The sequence below is a fragment of the Malaclemys terrapin genome, chromosome 14 (genome assembly GCF_027887155.1).
Source record: "Malaclemys terrapin pileata isolate rMalTer1 chromosome 14, rMalTer1.hap1, whole genome shotgun sequence".
Taxonomy (NCBI): Eukaryota; Metazoa; Chordata; order Testudines; family Emydidae; genus Malaclemys; species Malaclemys terrapin.
Window position 1 is genome coordinate 20,414,550 of NC_071518.1, and position 21,322 is coordinate 20,435,871.

Consider the following 21,322-nt stretch of genomic DNA (forward strand, 5'->3'; position numbering starts at 1 on the left):
TGCCAATTAAATATATTCTCTAAAATTTGTGTGTCTTTCCAGTGAAATATGATTTAACTTCTATATTACCTATACAGGACTGATGTTTCATATGTTAGCTAAATAATTGTAATGTATAATTTTCATGCACAATTACCATGACTGCACTGAGAAAATGCATGTGAAAATTATAATTAGCCAATTATCTGATTCAGGTAAGCAATCATATTGTAGGCATATTTTGAAGCTAGAAATTAAGCCCAATATTCAAACATTTCACAAGTAAAAAATAAATATTGTCATAGAATTTAAGTACGTACCTCAGTGCAGCACGTATTATGCAGAACTATAAAAAAAATAACAAAAGTATATGTGTATCATCAACTCATAGTAGACTGTTGTGGCGGACTGTGTGTAATGGACTGGACAGAATGTCAGAGAACCTAGGAAAATAATAAAATCTCCAAAATGTGAACAAATGAATTTAGGAAAAATATTCAAGACAAAGTATGGGTCAGATTTGCTGGGTCACATGCCGCGATGTTTTTTGCAAGCACAACAGAACACGCAAAAATATGATCTGAATAACGTTATTTTGAAATGTTGATATTTTTTGAACCATCAGCTAAAAAAAAGTGTAATTATTAGAATGCTGGATTATCCTTTTATTGCATGGCATGCAGCGTGAATTTCTAGCTATCATGCATCACAAGATATTTCTTGGAATTATTATTTGTTATGATCACGTGCCCCATCAAATCAGGAAAGAATACAAGGTGGTCACAGGCCATGATGCTTGTGGTAACCCTGGCATCCTGAGCCAGTTCATATCTGAAAAAATATTTGATGATTTTTTAGGTCTTTGATAAAAGTAGATAAATTGTCAGATTGCATATGATGAGTTAATGAATAATAAACACTGGTAAATTAGTCAGTGTTATGGAAGAGTTTATTGTTCCATACTGAACATACTTCTTTTATATGATACCCATGAGATAAAGCTATTTCAGTGAACAAGAATTTTTTAAAATATTCATAATGCTGGGAGCATCTTTTTATATCCATGTAGTATGTTAGAAAGTTTTCACTGTATTTGCTAGTCATTCAGATAGTTCAGTCGTACTCATTGCTTGAAACAAAACAGCCAAAAAATAGAGAATATAGAGGTTTGGTCTTCCTGTAAACTGACAAAGATGTTGTAAGATGTTTTTGTAATGTACTAAGGTTAGATTATTGACCTTTTATATTTAAAATCATCATGTTTCAGAATCTTTCCTTACATGTGATTTGACTCATAAGACAATACTGTTTAAAAGCTAATGTATGCACAAAAACAATGTTTTTAATTGTTATACAGTAGTTTAGTGTTTAAAAATAAGATTTTCCTGTATTTATATTTATATTTTGTAGGAAATCACAGAAGAAAATAGGTCTTCTGAAACAGCAGTTGGGAGAAGCAATGGAAAAGGAAGTGGCAGCTCATCAGTACTTAGCAAATCTTATTAGCTTGGCAGAGAATATAAGTCAGGAACGTGACCATCTTATACATTTGGTAAGTTCTTTAGGGATATTTCAGGTTTCCTTGTTTTATTATGAAAAAAAGAAAGCAACTAACAATGAGGGTTAATATTTCAAAATGTAGTAGTTTAGATCAATGATCACCAACCTGTCAATTGCGATGGACTGGTTGATCCTAGAGACTCTCCCAATCCATCGCAATCTCCAGTGGTGCAGCGGGGCTGCTGCTAAGGCAGGCTCCCTGCCTGCCCCGGCCATGCCGCTCCCAGAAGCGGCCAGCATGCCCCTGCAGCCCCAGCTGGGAGGGGTGTCCACGCGGTGCTCCTGCCTGCAAGCACCTCCCCCGCAGCTCCCATTGACCAGGAATGGGGAACTGTGGCCAATGGGATCTGCGGGGGCGGTAACTGCAGAGAGGGGCAGCATGCGGAGCCATGTCTCTCCCCCCCGGGCCAAAGGGGCACGTTGGCCCCTTCTGGGAGCGGCGTGGGGCTTGGGCAGGCAGGGAGCCTGCATTAGCCTTGCTGCGCCATCAACTGGGAGCCGCCCGAGATAAGTGCCACCGGAGCCAGCACCCCATACCCCCTCCTGCAGCCCAACACTCTGCCCCAGCCCAGAGCCCCCTCCTGCACCCAAATTCTCTGCCAGAGCCTGCACCCCAACACTCTTCCCCAGCCCGGAGCTCCCTCTGGCACCCAAACTCCCTCCCAGAGCTTTTACCCCTCCCTCCCTCCTGCACCCCAACTCCCTGCCCCATGCTCATCCCGGAGCCCCCTCCCACACTGCGAACTCCTTGGCCCCAGCCCAGAGCCCACACCCCTCCCGAACCCCAACCGCAGCCTGGTGAAAGTGAGTGAGGGTGGGGGGAAGAGTGAGCAACGGAGGGAGGGGGGAAATGGAGTGAGCGGGGCAGGGCCTTGGGGAAGGGGCGGGGTAGATCCTGGGTTGCCCTTAAATTCAAAAAGTGATCTTGGGTGTAAAAAGGTTGGAGACCACTGATTTAGATGTGTAAACAGATTTGAGCACCTGGATAGAAAGAGCAAAAAAAGTTTTTATAGATCAGTGTTTAAAAGCATCTGTAATAATCCCAGCGACTGTGATTAGAAATAATATAACAGACTTAATTAGTGTGAGAGTGGGGGACTGTAACAGTATACAGTTAGTCAGAGAGAGTTGAATTATTCCAGTCAAGGACTTGACAGGCCCAGTTTTGTAAACTGTGCACATGGAGATGAACCCACAAAATGTGCATGCAACTGTGCACCTACTTTTCACATACAGCATAATTTATTGTGAAAATAGACAGTTACGCATTTCACTATCCATTTGCTTTTTAAAGTAGCACAAATTTGTGCTCATTTGTGTGTGCTCAGTTTAGAAAAATCGAAACATTGCTGTTCATCCAAACCTCCTCTCTTCCCCCTCAATTGGATTTAGTGTGTTTTAACTCTGAGGCAGTGTTAAAGAAACTATATTTTTGAAAGAACCATCCGTGAAATGAATAAAAGCTAATATGGCACTGTAGATGACCTGTGTCCAGGTGGCCTGTGTAGTCCAGCTATGGGCAAGACCCTGAAAACTTGATGAGCATTAGGACTCTAATGGTCATGGAGAACTCCTGATAATTTTGATTCCGAAAGTAAAGAACATAACATCAACCCAATCTAAAATGACAGTCATCCTAGCCGATTTACTCAGTACAACTACTCTTCTATCCAAACCTAACTTCTTGTTACATAGATTTCCTAATTCCTGGAAGAGATGATCAGAGATTAAAAGTAGTTGGCTCAAATTTAACCCAGGAAAAACAGGTGGTTAGTAGAAAGGGAAAAACACTATGGAACTTGTCAGTATTCTTACTTCACTGATGACTGACGGCAGCACACCACAGCTGGTGACAAGTCTCAGTGTCATGCTGGGCTTGTTTCTACTCCTGGATATAGAGATTGCCACAATGATAGGGAAATTAACCTGTAACCCGAGTTCTTAGAGATTGACTCCGTCCATTCACAGGATGTGTTGGCAGTGCAGCTCACATTGTTGGTGCATCCCAGGAGTGGGAATGTGCAGTTCAAACAAGAACACTTCCTTTCATTTTCAGTTTGGCCATGAAACTCTGCCCCCTCCATTTAGAAAGGGCCTAGCCACTTCTGAGCTAGATTACTGCAGCAATAAAACTGGTACAACCTCTGTCATTGCACAAACTAGTTGTGATTTGCAGCAGTGCACCTGATATGCAACAAAGACTAGTGTGAATACATCTAGATTTTATAGGAACAGTCCCGATGTCCCGATTTTATAGGAACAGTCCCGATATTTGGGGCTTTTTCTTATATAGGCTCCTATTATCCTCCCACCCTCTGTCACGATTTTTCACACTTGCAGTCTGGTTATCCTAAATACATCATTCCTTTTGTTTTTTTAACTCCACTTACTTTACAACAGAATTAAGTTCTGGTTGTACTCTAAAATGTTCTTTATGAATTGGGACCAAGATATTCTTTGAGTACTTGCTCATGTCCATTCCATGCGAGGTATTTGCGTGCCGCATCCACTGTTGTTGGAGATTTTTCCCTTAGTGGTATCCGTTGGGCTGGCTCTAGTGCCCTCTGGAGTTGTGCGCATATGTGCCGGTATAAGGGGTGCCACTGGCCCTGTATCCTCTCAGTTCCTTCTTACCGCCCATGACGGTTGCTGGAATGATCCTTTTTGCTGTGGCAAGGCTTCTTTAACAGTGGTTGGACTCTTCTCTATTCATAGTTATTGTAGTTAGTGTGTATCGTTCTTATTGTTAATGAATATAGTAGTGTGAATGGTTAGCCTGTCATCGAGGGACCCTTTGCCCCAGGGTTCTCAGGGCTTCTTGCGGCAAACATATGCTAGTGAGTGACCCACACACCAGCTGCTTAAAGTGTCCGTGGGAAACCCAAGTAAAGGACATGTGCCAGATCTGCAGGGACTTCAGACCTTGCACTTAAAAAAAAAAAAAAAAAAAAAAAAAAAAAAAGACCGTGACATTTGGCTGAAGGCTTTCCTCATAGAGGCTGACAGGCCTCCCCGACCTGTCTCGGAGCAGAGCTGCTCCGAATTGGTACCAAGCACTTTGACATCTATGTGAAGCGCTTCCTTGGTGCCATGTCCTTTCTGGCACCGTTCTCCATCTCTGGTGCCAAGGAAGCAGAAGAAGCAGCGCACCAGAAGAGGGACAAGCCGGGAGAGGCCAATGTGCCGGGCCATTCTTCCTCCCCTGAGCCAGAGATGGCACCGTCAACTCTGCCTAGAGCGTTGAGTCCAGTGTGAGATCCTCTGCTGACCCTGGAAGCTGCTGCGGTGCCAGCAGTCCAACAGTCCCCTTGGCCCTGGAGGCTTTCCAAGAAGTGAATAACCTCTTCTCTCTTCCAATCCCATTGACTCCAAGGGGGCACTCACCAGCCCAGGCAACTGGAAGCATCGGGCTCCTTCCCAGGCACTGCTGGCTTCCTCTAGGGTAAGCCTACCATGATCCCGGCAACACAGTCATGGACTCTTTGGCGGCCCCCAGAATCCCGGCATCATGTGGAGGCAGAAGTGGGTACAGATCCAGCATGGTCCCTGCGAGAAGACTCCTCTTCAGAGTCCAAAGGAGAATCTTTTGCTCCACCCAGGGCATATCACCAGTACCCAGCCTACATGCCACCGGACTTTGGTGCCGGTACCTGGCCAGCAGGTCTCTGGCTGATGCAGTGGCCGTACCGCAACCCTGGGGGTTTCCCGCAATGTGGGACCACTCCTCCCACTGCTCTTATTCGTAAAGCTCTGCAAATCTGCAGATATCAGCTTGATATCCGTGGATCATTTTTGCGGATCAGATGCAGATACAAATTTCTTATCTGTTTATAGCTCTATACGGTAGCTTTGGAGAAACAGACTATCACTCCTTCCTATTCGGTACCGGATCCTGACTCTGGCACTGATCCCAGTGCCAACATTCTGGAGATGACTCCGGTGGTCAGGGTTGAAGCAGAAGAAGAGGAAGGAGCCCCTCCTCTGACGCAAGCCTCCTCCTCCTCTGACAAAGCTGTCGCAGGGCCCAGTAGCCTGCTTCTGCAAGATGATTTCAGGTTCCATCAGGACCTTTTCAAACAGGTCATGGCAAGCCTGGGTCTAGAGATCGAAGAGTCAGCACACAGTTTCATTGACATCCTGGATGTCAGCACCCTCCAACATGGCCTTGCCCATCAATGAGGCGATAATGGGAGCAGTCAAAGCCCTGTGGAAAACTCCTTCTCTGCCCTCCACCTCAAAGAGGGAAGAGAAAAAGTACTGTGTACTGGCGAGCAGGTTTGAATACCTGTACTTGCAACACCCTATCCCCAGGGTCCCTGGTGGTCACTACACCGAATGAATGGGATAGGCAGAGCCAGTCGAGCGCTACTCTGAAACAAAGACGCAAAGAGACTAGATCTTTCGGAGGGAAAGTTTATTCAATGGGTAGCCTTCAGCTATGTATCTCCAACCAGCAGGTGTTGCTGGGGAGATACGATTTTAATCTTTGGGACTCAGTGTGTAAATTTAAAGACTCATTGAGTCAAGGCCAGAGTTCACTGTCCTCCTGGAAGAGGGTAAGAATGTAGCCAGGATCTCCAATCAGGCGGCTCTGGATGCGGCCAACTGGGCAGCCAGGACAATGGCCTCAGCCATCACCATGAGGTGGTTCTTGGCTCCAGTCCTCTGGACTCCCAGAAGAGTTCCAGCAATCTGTCCAGAACCTCCCCTTTGAAGGCTGCTCTTTTTTTGGGACAGGCAGACAGACATGAGGCCGCACATCCTGAAGGACTCGAGGGCCACCCTGCACTCCTTAGGCCTTTATACCCCGTCAGCTTCCAGGAAGCACTTCAGGCCCTAACAGCCTCCTTGGCTCTCTGCACCTCCAAGACAGGAGCCCTACAAGAGAAAAGGGAGAGGTTACAAATGGTGCCAACTTCTCCTGTCCACCTTAGCCTCCCAGTCAGGGTCTCAGAGATACTTGGGCGGGCCCATGCAAGCCTTTTGAAGATGTGCCCGAAGTCACAGTACCAGTCACATCTCAAATCCGTCTACCCTTTTATTTTCAGACTGTCTGTTGCTCTTCAGCCCTGCATGATAGTTCATAATGTCAGATCGTTGGGTCATGCACACAGTGACAGCCAGTTATACTCTGCCGTTTCTTTGCACCTCCCCATCCCTCTTCTCCTTGTCCAGAGGTCCAATCCCTTCTACGTGTGGAGGAAGTTCCTTAAGACTTGAGGGAAGGGATTCTACTCTCAGTATTTCCTAATCATGAAGGCCAAAAGGGGGCTTCCGGCCCATCTTGGACCTACGTCGCCTCAACAGATCTCTCAAGAAACTGAGGTTTCGCATGATCTCCCTGGCCTCCATCATTCTCTCCCTGGATCCAGTAGACTGGTACTCCATCCTCGACTTAAAGGATGCTTATTTTCACATCTCTATCTTCCATGGCCACAGAAGATTTCTCAAGTTTGTAATGGGTCAACGCCATTACCAATTCACCGTTTTACCCTTTGGCCTACCAGCAGCCCCCGGGCCTTCACGAACTGTATGGCGGTCATAGCAGCCTACCTCAGGCGACAGGGTGAGTCTACGTGTACCTCAACTGGCTGATCAAAGGCTGCTCATAGGCCCAAGTATAGAACAGCATCAGCACAGTCCAAGCTACCTTCAGAGTGCTGGACCTGCTGATAAATGAGCAAAAGTCAACTCTGGTCATAGTTCAAAGAATAGAATTTATCAGGGCAGTTCTTGCCTTAACCCAAGCCAGGGCCCTTCTGCTGGATGCCTGATTCTGGATCAGGTCAGATCTGATATCCAAGATCACGGTCCACCCAATCACAACTGCTCAGGTCTGTTTCAAGCTATTGGGACATATGGTGGCATGTATTTACATGGTACAGTATACAAGTCTGTGCCTCAGGCCCCTCCAGATGTGGCTAGCGTCAGTTTACTCTCCAAGCAGACACCACTTAGACTCAGTACTCATGGTCCAGCCTCCGGTCCTTGCTTCCCTGGACTGGTGGAAAGACCCAAAATCGGTAATGAAGGGGGTCTCCTTTATTGCCCCATAACTGTTAGTAGCCTTAGGCTCAGACACATCAGACGTAGGGTGGGGAGCCCCACCTCAACACCTCAAGACTCAGGGTCTCTGGTCCCAAGAAGAACTCCCCCTGCACATCAAAATCAGGGAACTCGGTTAGCTTGCCAAGTGTTTCTTCCCCAGATCTCAGGTGAAGTGGTGCAGGTCCTGACAGACAACACTGCAACCATGTTGCTTGCTCCTCTCCCCCCTACCCCTCTCTGGCCTATTCTTTGCTCAGCAAATAAGAACGCAGGGGTGTATCTGGTAGAGCCAATAGCAGGGCTGGGAGCTTCTGCAGCACTTTTTTATGAAACAAACATGCTCAAGAAGCGGTGAGAGGAAGGAAGCTCTCAAACTTTGTGCTTAGAGTGGAAGATGCTGCAGGACCTTTTCCCAGAATACTTTTTGAGGAGCTGCATCCCCTCAGCTGCTGCTCTCAAGCAGGCATTTTGCAGCTGTCTGCTATATCTCCTTCTCTTCCAGCAGGTATGTATTCATATCTCCTGTTGTACTTTCACTTGTACATTTCTGAGGGTATGGCAGAGTCTCACAAGCTTGAGTACCATCTGTGAATTTCATAGCAGTGATGTTTACTCTCACCAATCCTTACAGCAACACACTAGAAACCTCCTTCCAATTTAATCCTTTGTATTTATTGTAACTATTTGTATATGCCCTTCAGTGAACATAAACCCAAGCCATTTTGAACAATTTGTAAGATTTGGCTACCAAAATTTGTTTGTATAGATCCACATTGTTAACACCCAAACTTGTGTATCTGATATCTGTGTCAAGGCTCCAAAACTGATACCTCAAGGCTTGGAATTGGCACTATCTTGCTGTATTATCTGCTGATTGTTCTAAACTTACATATAAGCTTTAAAATGTGTCTTTAATTGGTGTTTGTATCTATATTTTTTTCTTTCTTTATATAAGAATTAGATACAGTGCTCCTGTCGGCTATTTTCCAAGTTATTATCTGCAAAAAAACTTAGCGTTTTCAGATGCCTAAGTAGCCCCTTGAATCATGGTTAAAGTTGCCCTCCCCCAAAAATCTGAAATGGCCCCCTGGGCCTGCTCAGAACAGGTTTGACAGGTCTTGCTAGGTAGCAGAAAGCCTTCCACCAGGGCTACCTACTTGGCTACGTGGAAACGTTTCACTTGCTGGGCCTCCAAATGGGATCTCTCTCCAGTCTATCTTGGACTATCTTTTCCACGTAAAGCAGCAAGGCCTGGCACTCTCATCTATTAAAGTTCATTTGGCAGCCATCTCAGCCTTCCACCCTCCAATGAATGGCAGATCAGTGTTCTCTCACGAGACGATGGTCCAGCTTCTCTAAGGGCTGGAAAGACTACCCTTAGGTTTGCAAACCATCTCCCCCAGGACTTAAACCCAATCCTGTCGAGGCTCACTGGGCTCCCTTTTGAGCCTTTAGCATCGTGCTCCCTACTGCTTTTCTCCTGGGAGGTCTTTCTGGTGGCAATCACCTCGGCCAGAAGGGTCTCTGAGAGGACAAGGTCCAACTGCACCCTCATCCGGCCTTCCTTCCAAAGATGGTGTCACAATTCCACAACAACCAGGTCATTTTTCTACCTGTCTTTTTCCTAAAGCCTCACGAAAGCTTAGAGGAACGTCAGCATCATACATTGGATGTTAGGTGGGCCTTTTATATTGAGAAAATTAAGCCCTTCCATAAGTCCACACAACTCAATGTTGGAAAGGATGAGAGGGCTACCTGTTGTCAACCCAAAGAATCTCATCCTGGATAACCGCTGGTATACGAGCTTGCTACAAGCAGGTGAATGTTCTGCCTCTGGCCATCTTTACTACGCATTCCACAAGAACCTAGACTTCATCAGCAGCGTTCCTTGTGCAGGTAGCAATACAGGACATCTGCAAGCCACAACCTGGTTGTCAGTTCATACTTTTGCGTCCCACTACGCCATCACCCAACAGGCCTGTGACAATGCCAGTTGCAGGAGAGCAGTGTTGCAGGCAGCACATCAGTGAACTCCGAGCCCACCTCCTGGGATACTGCTTGTGAATCACCTTGCATGGAATGGACATGAGCAAGCACTCAAAGAAGAAGAAACAGTTACTAACCTTTTGTAACATTTGTTCTTAGAGATGTGTGGCTCATGTCCATTTCATGACCCATCCTCCTGTTGGAGCTACCAGCAAGAAGGAACTGAGAAGGTGTGGGGCCAGCAGCACCCCTTATACCAGTGAATATGCGCATGACTTCACAGGGCACTAGAGCCAGCCCAGTGGATACCACTAAGGGAAAATTCCTGGGGAACAGTGAATGTGGTGAACATACACCTATCATGGAATGGATATGAGCAACACATCTCAAAGAACAACAGTTACAAAAGGTCAGTAACAGTTCTCCCCTCCCCCCCAAGACTGTCTCACATTCCACAACCCTTCAAGACAACTACAACTCTACACAGACAAAGTGGCCAGAAAGGCTCCTTCTTAGATTACTGGGCATTGAGGTTAGAGTAGTCTTGGTGACAGGACCCCAGCTATGGACATTAAACAATATGAGGTCACAAGGTGGAGACCTACATATGAGAGCCCTTAGGGCAGATGATCAGTTGCTTGATACTACTCCTTCTGATAGTTCTCAAGATGCCTTCTCACAGTTGCTAGGGCCCTTTGCAACCTTCCACGCTCCCTCCTACATAATGAAATGGACATAACTGTCACTTTCCCTGTGACTGTCGTTTTGGGTCACCTGTAAGTTCTGCTGACATTTTAAAAACAAGCATTGGAATGTATTTTCTTAATAAATTGAAGAATTAAAGTTAAAGTTACAATTAAAGAACAATTCTGTGCCTGCGGCAAAAACTGAGAATGAAATTTGCTATAGAAAAGTTGATTTGAGTCTAAGTCTGGATATCAACTTTAAGGTTACTTGACAGCTGAAAACTTCTCCCTACAATATTTAATAGTTAATTTAAGGTGGCCAGTGGAATTGCATGTGTGAAATTAAAGGACGTTTTATTTACACATACAAATATTACTTTGGTTACAGTAATTCAATTTTTTTGTCCCACAGGCACTTTCATAAAAAAATAGTGTTTTAATATTTATCATACTTCGAGTTGCAGGAAAAATGCCCATACTAAAAACAATTTCTGAAGTTTTGTCACATTTGACATGAGAGCAATTCAAACAGTTAATAGGAAAGCAATCTTCTCATAATCAATGAATATTTGTGTGGTCCCTATTGCTCCTTCCCATGGAAGAGCCTTTGGGGAGAGGAAAGGGTTTCCCTTGCAAAGTTTTCCTCAGATTGTTCTATTATGGAGACAGGTCTCTTTGCTCACCCATGGAACAAACAAGGTGGTCTTTCCTAGTTTTCCTGCTGATTCACTACCGCCTCACATAATAGAACTCTGTGCCTCTATGCTTTGGGATCGCTAGCATTCACTTCTGATTCAGAAAGCATGGCTCCATTGGAGCTGTGCTTCCCAGGCTTCCTCCAGCTGCAGTTGCTCCTGGAAAAGCCGATGAAGTGGGATTCCACAGTGCCAAATAGGAGCTACAGAAAAGCAAATGTAGTTTGGAGGTTGTGTTAATGGTTTTGCAGATTTCCTTCAGCGGTTATGTGTGTGTGTAGTGGTCCAACGAGTTACATTTCCACTAGCTTGTCCCATTCCCACAGATAGAAAGGAAGAGATTAATTTGCAGAGGGATCTAAGAGAAAACAGGCTTCCCCGCCCCAGCATTAGCCCGATGGCCCCAATCCTGCAAGTACACACACAGAGTTAGCTTTATTGTTTGCAGGATCAGGCCAGTATTCTGATAAACAAAAATCAAATTGCAGTATGAAAGGGTGGTAACAAATTATTTAAAACAGTTTTGTCTGGGTAATAGTGGTAAGCTATAATCCAGTGTTAGCAGCTGTCAAAAATCATTCCTTTATTTTATTTTATGATGCAGGTGCCACATACTAAGTCAAAATGTCATTCAGTGACTGAGCACCAAGCTCATTTTTGTGATGCTGGTGAGTTTTGATTTTCTGTGAAGGGAGTTGTTTCTCTGGAATAGACAGGAGTGATGTGTATACTTCACATGTAGTCAAGCGTCACTAATTCTAACCTAGTTATTTCTCTTTTGAACACTGTCAGTGGATTTAAGAGTTTATCTTCTTAAGGGGTTTAAGATCTTTTCATGTTTGCAGTCTATTCAGTTTTTTGTTTTCTTTTAAATCTGTGAGTGAACTTAGTGTTTACAAAAGTGATGGATTCATAACAGTGAACTGAGCCAAGCATATAGTACGAAGGCAATGCATAAGCTTCCCCATGCATCTCTACTTCAAACCTGACCTCCTGCTATTTCAAGGGCTCTTTTCAGTTCAAGCAGTTCAAAATGCCAATAAGGAGTCTCAAATATTTTCCAACCAACACTGACCATTTAGAGCAGTGGTTCTCAAACTTTTTTTTAGTGGTGATCCCTTTTACATAGCAAGCCTCTGAGTGCGACCCTCCCCCATATAAATTAAAAAAACGTTTTTATATATTTGACACCATTATGAATGCTTGAGGCAAAGCAGGGTTTGGGGTGGAGGCTGACAGCTCGCGAGCCCCCATATAGTAGCCTCATGACCCCTTGAGGGATCCTGACCCCCAGTTTGAGAACCTCTGATTTAGAGGGCCGTACTGGCTGATTTTAACTCCCCAAGGTAGCAGAAGTTATGTACCCTTTATGCAACTGGACAGCCCTCTCGGGGGGGACTGGGCCCCAGATCCGTACTAGCAGAAGCTGGCCCAGATCCTGCATGAATCAAGCCCAATCACTACAAATATAGAATTAGTAGAGTGCTAGGGAGTTGTTTTTCTGCATCTCCTGCTTTTCTTATATATTAATTTATTTCAGTAGTTTTGCATAAATATTAAGTCTGAAATATTATAGGAGGCCTTTACATTACATACGACTACAAACTCAGTTCACTGACATTTAGACTCCCCTCAGATGAAATATGAGCATGAAAGCAAGTAATCCTTTTGAAGTTAATGAACTGAGTGCACAGGATTTTTTTTATTCACAGAGCAATAATGAACTACTGCCATAGTTAGTTATTTTCACTGAATTCTGGGGCATGGTTGGTGACACAATAGTTAAAAATGTGTCAACATTTTCATTAGAAATCTGTGTTTTTCACAGGGTGTAAAAACTGAGGTAAAAACTTCCTCTATATAGGTCTCAGCCTAAAACGATTTTATAAAAAGTGATTTTAGTAGAGCAGTGCCAATTTACATGAGCTGATGATCTTGCCCAGTATCTTTTTAAAAATAGGTTCCTCTTTGCATGGCCTGTGCACATTTCCACCCTTGTGCTCACTCTGAGGATGTGAAAGGTTGAAAGGAACCTAAGAGTGTGAATGTGCAGAGGTCATCTCATAGAACTCTGGTTACAGGTGAGTAACCATCTACTGAATAAAACACATTTTCCTACCATTTTTATTGTGTGTACTATATATAAATATTATGATAGCAGTATAGTCTATTTAGTGTGACTAGCTCTGTAGAGGTATTCTGAAGGAAGGGTAGTGATTCCATAGTCAAGGTTCTAACCGTTTTTTCCCAATTCTATCAGACTGATTTTGCCCTCAGCCTCCATCAAAAAATCCTGTACCTGGAATCCCATATATCTTATCTCTAGCCAGAGGAGAATTTGGGGAGGGTGTAAGAAGGTGAATTTTGAAGTTAATTAGTCATGACACTTCTGAGAAACAGCACTTGGAAAAATAAGATACATTTCACTTATTGATTTGTTTGTAGAAATCTTTTTAAAAGGTGGTGTAGAAACTTGACATATATTATTGTCAATAGTTGTGGATGAAACTTATTAATTCTTATTTCTCAAGACTCAGAAAAGGCATAAGGATTGACACAAAGAGATACAATCACTGCCTAGAAAACTGTCCAATCCTGATTTAACATGACACTGCACAAGTGCAGGTCAGAAACAGACCAGTGTGGGGGAAGAGGGAAGGGAAGGATAGGGTGACAATAATGAGGCACGTATGCGTTTTGATAGTTTGGTTCTTTCCCCGTTTAATTACTATTGATTGGTTACCTTTCTTTTTTGCTTTTAGTAGTCTTGATAGAAATAGGTCTGTAGGAGAGATTTGAATGTGGCACGGAAAGTGGCTTGGTGAATAAGTTTCAATAGGGCATTAAAAGCATAGCAAATAAGATGGATGATAGCATGGAAATGCTTGTGGAGTATGCAACAAAGGGAAATAATATTTACAGATACCTCCCATAGAAGAAAGTAATGAGAAATGACTAATATTTGCGATGTGCTTTGACAGCCTCAGTGTAAGGTAATACAAGGAAAGAATATATTCAAACAAGTCCCTTTTGGGTAATTCTGTCTCTTTGTAGAACATTGCCCATTTTATCAGCATCTTAGGTCTACCACTCCTCTCTCCAAAAACTGCAACTGTAGGCTTTAAGAGACATGCTCCCTTTTAGAAATGCCAGCAAGACATTTTCAAGTTAGGTATATGATACACTTGTATAATAAGAGCCATTCATACAAAAAAAAATGGTGTCATGATGGCAAAACAGCACTTTAATATTGTGCTTTTTCCTTTTCTTACATATATCAGAATACAAAACCTACATTCATCTACCTATTATGTTTGCAGGCCAAATGCTTGGAAAGTGAGAAGCATGGAGTTCTGAACAAAATAATAGAAGGGAATGTACGCTTAGGAAGATTAGAAGAGAAGGTTCGGGTAAGTAGGCTTTGTAAATCACATATTAATTACCATTCCATATCTATTACAAGTTGCTTTTGTTTTTAAAAAAATCAGTACTTAATCCACATGGCAGTATATTTTTGTAAGAACATTTTATGGATATTTTTTAGAATGGATTTTAGAAGATAAATGGGATTTTTAGCATATTTTACACAATAAAAATAATAAAAAGTCCTTTTCATTTGTATACATACACTGCTTTCTATATACGAACATAATGTTCCAATGATTTGTATGAGCTATTGCAGGTTGTAGAGTGGTAGAAGCATAGAAATTTTATTTATATTTTTTATTTTATAGGATATATCCCAACCCTTTTCTTTGTACCTTTTAAAAAGTCTGTAATAATGGGGAAAATTGAAAAATATTCTCAATATAGAGTTTATTAAAATTAGAATTACAAGTATTGAGATGCATATACAACTACTGTCAAGGTGCATTCAGATGACTATAGGGTTGTACCTCAATTTCAGGGAATATGGACATACCAAAGATTTAACCTAATTCCAAAACACAGTTACACTCTTATCTGCTACACTGCTCCATTTGCAGAGTAATTAAGTCAGAAATCTAAGTAACTGGGTGCCCCACCTTGGTTGTATTTGTAGTGAAGTATTTGTATGTTGTCTAAAGTATACAAATAATCAGCTATAAAAGTATACAGTCCCTCTCTTTACCATGTATATCTTATTAGTTTTTACATTTCATTGCAATTTAATGGCAAACTTGAGTGAATTATATTTTAATTCTTTAGTACATTCACAGTTTTAACCTGTCTGATGCTACAGAAATTCTGTTTAAATATTTATACAACCTAATGTTTTTTCTATAGCACATAGTTTCTTAACAAGTTTCTTCTTATATGTACAGTCAGATGTGATAGGATGGGATCAAGAATCTGCATTGTCAAATTAGTTTTTTTGGCAAATGAATCAGTGGTAAAAACCAGAACCCAAAGACCCCATATTTATCTTAGGCACACATCCTGTTACTTCTTGGGTTCTTCATTGGTAATTATTGTTTTTCTTAAATAATTGAAAACGTCTGTTGAGCTTTTAAGTCTTTTCCAATCTATTTTAAAATAAAGTCCACACAACCCTTCCTGCAGTTTGACTTTGTTAACAAAGAAATTAGCAATAACAGAGCAGAGTTCAGCTTAACTTCTCCCTAACCATGGCTGCTCCTAGGGTCTCTACTTCAGGCTATTGAGCCCATGTGCTAGACCCTTACTGTGCTAGTTGCCTCTACTGTGAGGGAGTCTGGGTGTTAGCTCTCTAATGCCACCAACCTGTCAGCCCCTCAAGCACTCTCCTCCAGGCTATGTCAGCCTTGTCTTTACCTTGCAAGTTAACAATAGGTGCAGCCCAGTCACTGAGTCCCCTTGAAGCATTCCACTGTGACATCCAACCCCTGACACTAGCTACTCACAGAACTCCCAGATCCTCTGCTCCCAAATGGACAGTGTATCCCTATTTAGTAGTGGCTCTCACTTTCCAGACTACTGTACCCCTTTCAGGTATCTGATATGTCTTGCGTACCTGTGATGGGGTGCGACTCACCACACCAACGCCTCCTGCTGGTCATCTTGCAGATCAGCTCCACAGATCGGTATGCCGACTCTCGGTGGTGTGTCGCCCACCATCATTTCTAGTCCTGGACCCATGTTGCTCCAAGGACCGCGGCGTCCTCTTCAGGACACAGCCCTCTGACTGTGCCACACTTCGTTCTTCCCCTTTCCAGGGGAATGTACTGCAGTCCGACGGTACAGCACTTCCTCCGTGGCAAGTGGGAGTGAGGGGGAACCTGGGCCCGGCCACTACTCCAGGTCCCAGCCCAAGGACCTTGTAAATGGCAGCCACGCACTGCGTTGCCTCCAACCTCTCAGTCTACTTCACTGGGCCATTTCCCCACAGCCCCAGCACCTTCTCCAACCTTATCTCAAGGCCTCAGCATGCCATCTTAACAGTCAGCCAGGAGCTCGCTCTCACTCCCCTGATCCTGCCCAGCATTGCTGTCTCCAAGGTGCTAGCTTTCCTCCTCCTGCAAGGCAGTCAGTTCTCCCTCCTCTAGCGCCAGGGAGCAACTGAACTTGCTCTGCCCTGCAGCTCTTCTTATATGGGCCTGTCTGGCCATGATTGGCTGCTCCTCACAGCCCCTTTCCTATTGGCTGCTTTTTGCGCAGCCACCGTAGGGCTCTATTAACCCCTGACAGGCCAATATGGGGCAGGTGCCCCATTACAGTACCTGCAAGTTACACCTCACTTAAAAACTACTTGCTTACAAAATCAGACACAAAAATACAAAAAAGTGTCACAGCACACTATTACTGAAAAATTGATTATTCTAATTTTTACTATCTAATTATAAAATACATCAACTGGAATATAAATAATGTACTTACATTTCTGCGTATAGTATATACAGCACTCTAAACTAGTCATGGTCTTGTCATGACATTTTAGTTTGTACTGACTTCGCTAGTGCTTTTTATGTAGCCTGTTGTAAAACTTGGCAAATATCTAGATGACTTGATGTACCCCCTGGATCTTTGCGTAACTCCAGGGGTATACGTATCGCTGATTGAGAACCACTGCCTTAAATCACCACTTCTGGATAATTCACAGCACTTGAGAGCATTTATAATAAAACAAAAGAATGTTTATTTAAGAGAGAATAGAGATTCCACTGAAAACAAGGGAGAGTGATGGAAACAAATAGTTACAGTTTTGCAAAGGCACCTCCTTCGCCTTGCTGGGGATGGCATTCCTCCCTCTGGCAGTGGGGGAGCTTAGAGTAAATTAGACCCACTCTGGAGAGTTTTTATTCCTCACTTGGGTTTTTATTCTTCCATATTTACAAGGTGGGCCTCAGGGTAGGCCCAAGGAGTACTTTTCAGCCAAACAAAAAGAAAAGTTCATAACACAAAAGAGAGAATACCTTTCCCTCCCCCGTTTCTGGGGTGTTGCCTTGCTATGAGGGCACTGTGTGCCAGTCCTTCTCCAAACAGTCCATTAGGGTGGTTGCTTCCCATATATGGAGGAGAGCAGCCTTCCACTCAAGAGAAGTCTTTTGTCCTGATGTACCTTGTCTCCCATCTCTCCTCCCTCTCTCGCACCAGAAAAGGGGTTTTTAACAGTCACAGGCAGCCCTTATTTGGACTTAGATGTCCCTAGTTTACCTGAGGTAACATTTCAGCTTACGGGGGAAAGGAACTTTACCATTCTAGGGATGGTATACCTGCCTTCCACAACTCTCTTACAGCTGTCTGGTTTGACTTTGTCACACAATGCAAAACAAAATCATAACACACACACTAGGCCCGACACTTAGTAGTAGTTACCTTTCCTATCTAATAAAGTAGGTTCTTGCCTGGCCCCAAAAGTTCAGTGTGTTGCAGAGCTGGCTGGATCTAATCTGTCATGAAATACCACGTCTTCTCAGTGAATGGATGCAGAGTGTCTTTCTCCACCCTGAATCATACTTTGTTCATAGACCATGAATGGGCCATCACCAAGACAAATGATTGCCTGGTGACTAACTTTTACTCTGACCATAAGGCATAATTTTCAATATAGTTACATTATTCCTTAAATATTACCTGCATACACATCTCACAATGATTATGACTTGATAAGTTACAAGCTTTCAGTAGAGACCTCATATACTACCCTTTATTAGGTGTAGTAAGTTTGTCAGGTCTGACTGAGTCAGGAGTTGCTTGTAAAGAACCATGAACACTTTGCCAGCTGGTACCAGTGGGCCTCTGTCACAGTGTGTCTTTTGAGATCAACCCAGGGCCGGCCTTAGGGGTGGGCAGGATTAGCCAGTGCATGCAGGGAGTGCCTCCGGAGCAGAGGTGCCCCTCCTCCCCTGCAACCCCTCCCTTCACCTTGGAACTGCCCCTGGCCAAGCAGCTCGGGACCAGGAGCCTCCTGTCTGCTGTGCAGAGCGGATTAGGGTCGGGCTAATGGCAGGGTGTCCCCCCATTCGTGTACCCAGTTTTCACTGAGCTGGCACGGGAGACAGGGAGCCTGTCTGTGCTGCTGCCTCTACTATTCTTCTAGTGAAAATATAAATAAATACGTAAGTGCTGTCAAATCTGAAAGCAAGTTCATCCATATTTTTCTTTTATTATTTCAATCCATGCTGAACTTTACTGTTTAATAGTCTTTTCAGCCACAGTAGTCAATAACAGTTATACTATGCAATCGCATCTAAGTCACACTGACCGTCATGACTTTATTACACATGTACAAGTGATGGCAGAATATTGGGCCCGTTATATATCAAAGAAAATTTATGGAATTATACTATATTCTGAATCTATCCCTGCCCCACCTCGATGTGCAGTGCTCTGCAGGGTCTGAGGCAAGGGCAGTGGTTCCTCAAAAGAAGATCACTTCCTCTTCAGAGCAGAAGGAATGAGATCCAGTCAAGATAGGGAACAGTCCTCCCTCTCGTAAACGTATGTCCATAAGGACAAATCTTTCCCCATCTTCCTCAGGTCCAGAGGTCCCCCTTGTGTCAAAACCATTTCACTGTATGGAGGAGAAAGAAGATTTAGGGAGGCTGTCCTGGGCCCAGGGGTACATATTCCCTGGGTAGCACATATGTTAGCTTTCTTCTTCTTCAAGTAGTGTCCTATGGGTGCTCCACTTTAGATGCGGTAGTAACCCCTGTGCCTTTGATTGGAGATTTCTCATAGCAGCGTCCATTCAGCCCACATGTTCATGTTAGTCTCGTGCCCTGTGACATTGTTGTATAGTGCTGCATGGGTGAACCACCCTCAGCTCCTTCTCAACTGCCTCAGCCTGAGACAGAGCTCTGGCAGTTGTCCTGTTGAGATTTCCTCAACTTTATCTTCTTTTCTTATTAATAGTTAGTCATAGTATTAGTTAATAAGTACACCTCTACCCCGATATAACACGACCCGATATAACACGAATTTGGATATAACGCGGTAAGGCAGTGCTCTGGAGGGGCGGGGCTGCGGACTCCGGCGGATCAAAGCAAGTTTGATATAACGCGGTTTCACCTATGATGCGGTAAGATTTTTTGGCTCCCAAGGACAGCGTTATATCGGGGTAGTAGTATAGCTTCTTAATTTTTTTTCTTTCACTCATATTGTATTTAGCTAGATACTAGTTAGTTTTTAGTTCTTCTTTACTGCGAGGTTTTGCTTCAGATGTTGTCATGCTGGGAGGTGATCCCAGTCAGCGATGGGTCTGTCATGCCTCCTTCTCCATTCTTGACAGATATTTTAAGCATGTCTAGAATTTAGTCAAGAGAGTTGCGGACTCCTTGAGCCTCATCATAAGCTGCTCAATATCCTCCATTCGCCCTCATCTGCCCGCATAGCTTTGCCTATCAACTAAGCCAGGAAGATCATCTGGCACATTCCATCTTCTATTCTCCATACATGCAAGAGAGCAAATAAAATGTATTATGTCCTGGCAAAGTGACTCAGAATTTTTATTCTTCTTTGAGTGATTGCACATGTACATTCCACTCTAAGTGCGCGCATCCCGAGCATGATCGCTGGAAATTTTTCCCTCAGTGGTACCTGTTGGGGCGGCTTAAGCACCCTCTGCTGCCATTGCCATTAGCACCGGTATTGAGCGCCCAGCCAACCTTACGCCCCCTCAGTCTTCTATGAAGAATTATTTTAATAAAAGGGAGAGTCACCTTGAAATCTAATCATTTTCAAAAAGAGAATTAAAAGAAATTGGTTACTATGCTTTCATCTGGATCCCCTTAAGTTTCTACAGATTTACCGCCACATTTTCCTATGTTTTCTCAGCACAGATGTTCTAAATAAAGACCCACACATTCAGCAGGGAAGCTGATTGGCTGTACAGGAATTCTGATTATACATTGAACAATTAGAGATTCATTTTATTTTGAACTCTTTCAGGTTTATCATTTACCAATGCTAGGTTAAAAAATTAAGCAGTGCAGTTTTTAGGGGAGGTAATCACAATCAAAGCATCACTGTAGCAATCTTACACAACTCTACAGTTTTACCAATACAGTTATAAAATGCTTGAGCCATGCTTTTTCTCCCATTCATATGTATCTGAGCTTAGTAAATGCATCCCTTAAAAAGATGCCAGTTTGTAATCTTCTTAAATATCAGAAAATCTGTATTTATTTAACTGCATTTTTGTCATGTTATGTGACACTACTATATGAACTGGAGAAAACATTTTCAGAAAAATTAGCCAATCATTTAGGTGCAATACACACTACCAACTTTCAGTGACAAAGTCTCTTATTTTCAGAAGATTGTCAAATCCAGAGCACAAGATAAACTTTAAATACATTAGGACCCTGAATTATTAATGCAAATTTGAAAAAAGCTGGCTGGGAACTACAGCAATAAAGAAGGGAAAAGCATAAATAGGAACTAATAAAAAAAAATTAAAAAAAAAACCCAAACAAGTCTTTAACAAAGCTTTCTTAAACAAAAAAAATTGCAAACAAAAATAAAAATGTTAACTAAGCATATGACATAACCACTCAGAAGTAAGTGTATGGCAGCATATTCAGCAATCATGATTATGGTGTTATCTGAACTATGTTCTTTAAGTCTTTCTTACAAGCACTTGTAATTTGTTTACACCCTAATCATATATCAGCTAATCCGGCCTATTAGAGATTTTGACAGATAATTTAACCACAATATCCTATATACAGAAGAACGAGTCATTGAGTGTTCTCTAGAGAGTCTGATTCTTGTATTGATTTAAAACTGGGGGAAAAAAATAAAGCTTAATTTTTGATCTAAGCACAAGTATTATCAAAGTTGTTAAATATTTTGATGGTTGCGGTACCTTTTTAATCCTAACTACTAGCACAGTTTCTCACATAGAGCCATATTATATTCTCTGCTTTTGCAAGTAGAGGTGACAAAGATCCAAAAGATCCCAGTATA

The 21,322-nt window shown here is 43.0% G+C and overlaps 1 protein-coding gene across 3 annotated transcripts in view; it reads left to right on the forward strand.

Annotated features, from left to right (window-relative positions):
* Window positions 1–21,322, forward strand: part of CEP89 (centrosomal protein 89) — a 125,619-nt gene that overhangs the window by 61,463 nt on the left and 42,834 nt on the right. For all 3 annotated transcript variants that reach the window (XM_054048649.1, XM_054048648.1, XM_054048647.1), the window contains exons 16-17: window positions 1,390–1,531; window positions 14,275–14,364. In XM_054048649.1, the coding sequence (XP_053904624.1) occupies window positions 1,390–1,531; window positions 14,275–14,364 (232 nt within the window). The remainder of the gene's footprint in view (window positions 1–1,389; window positions 1,532–14,274; window positions 14,365–21,322) is intronic.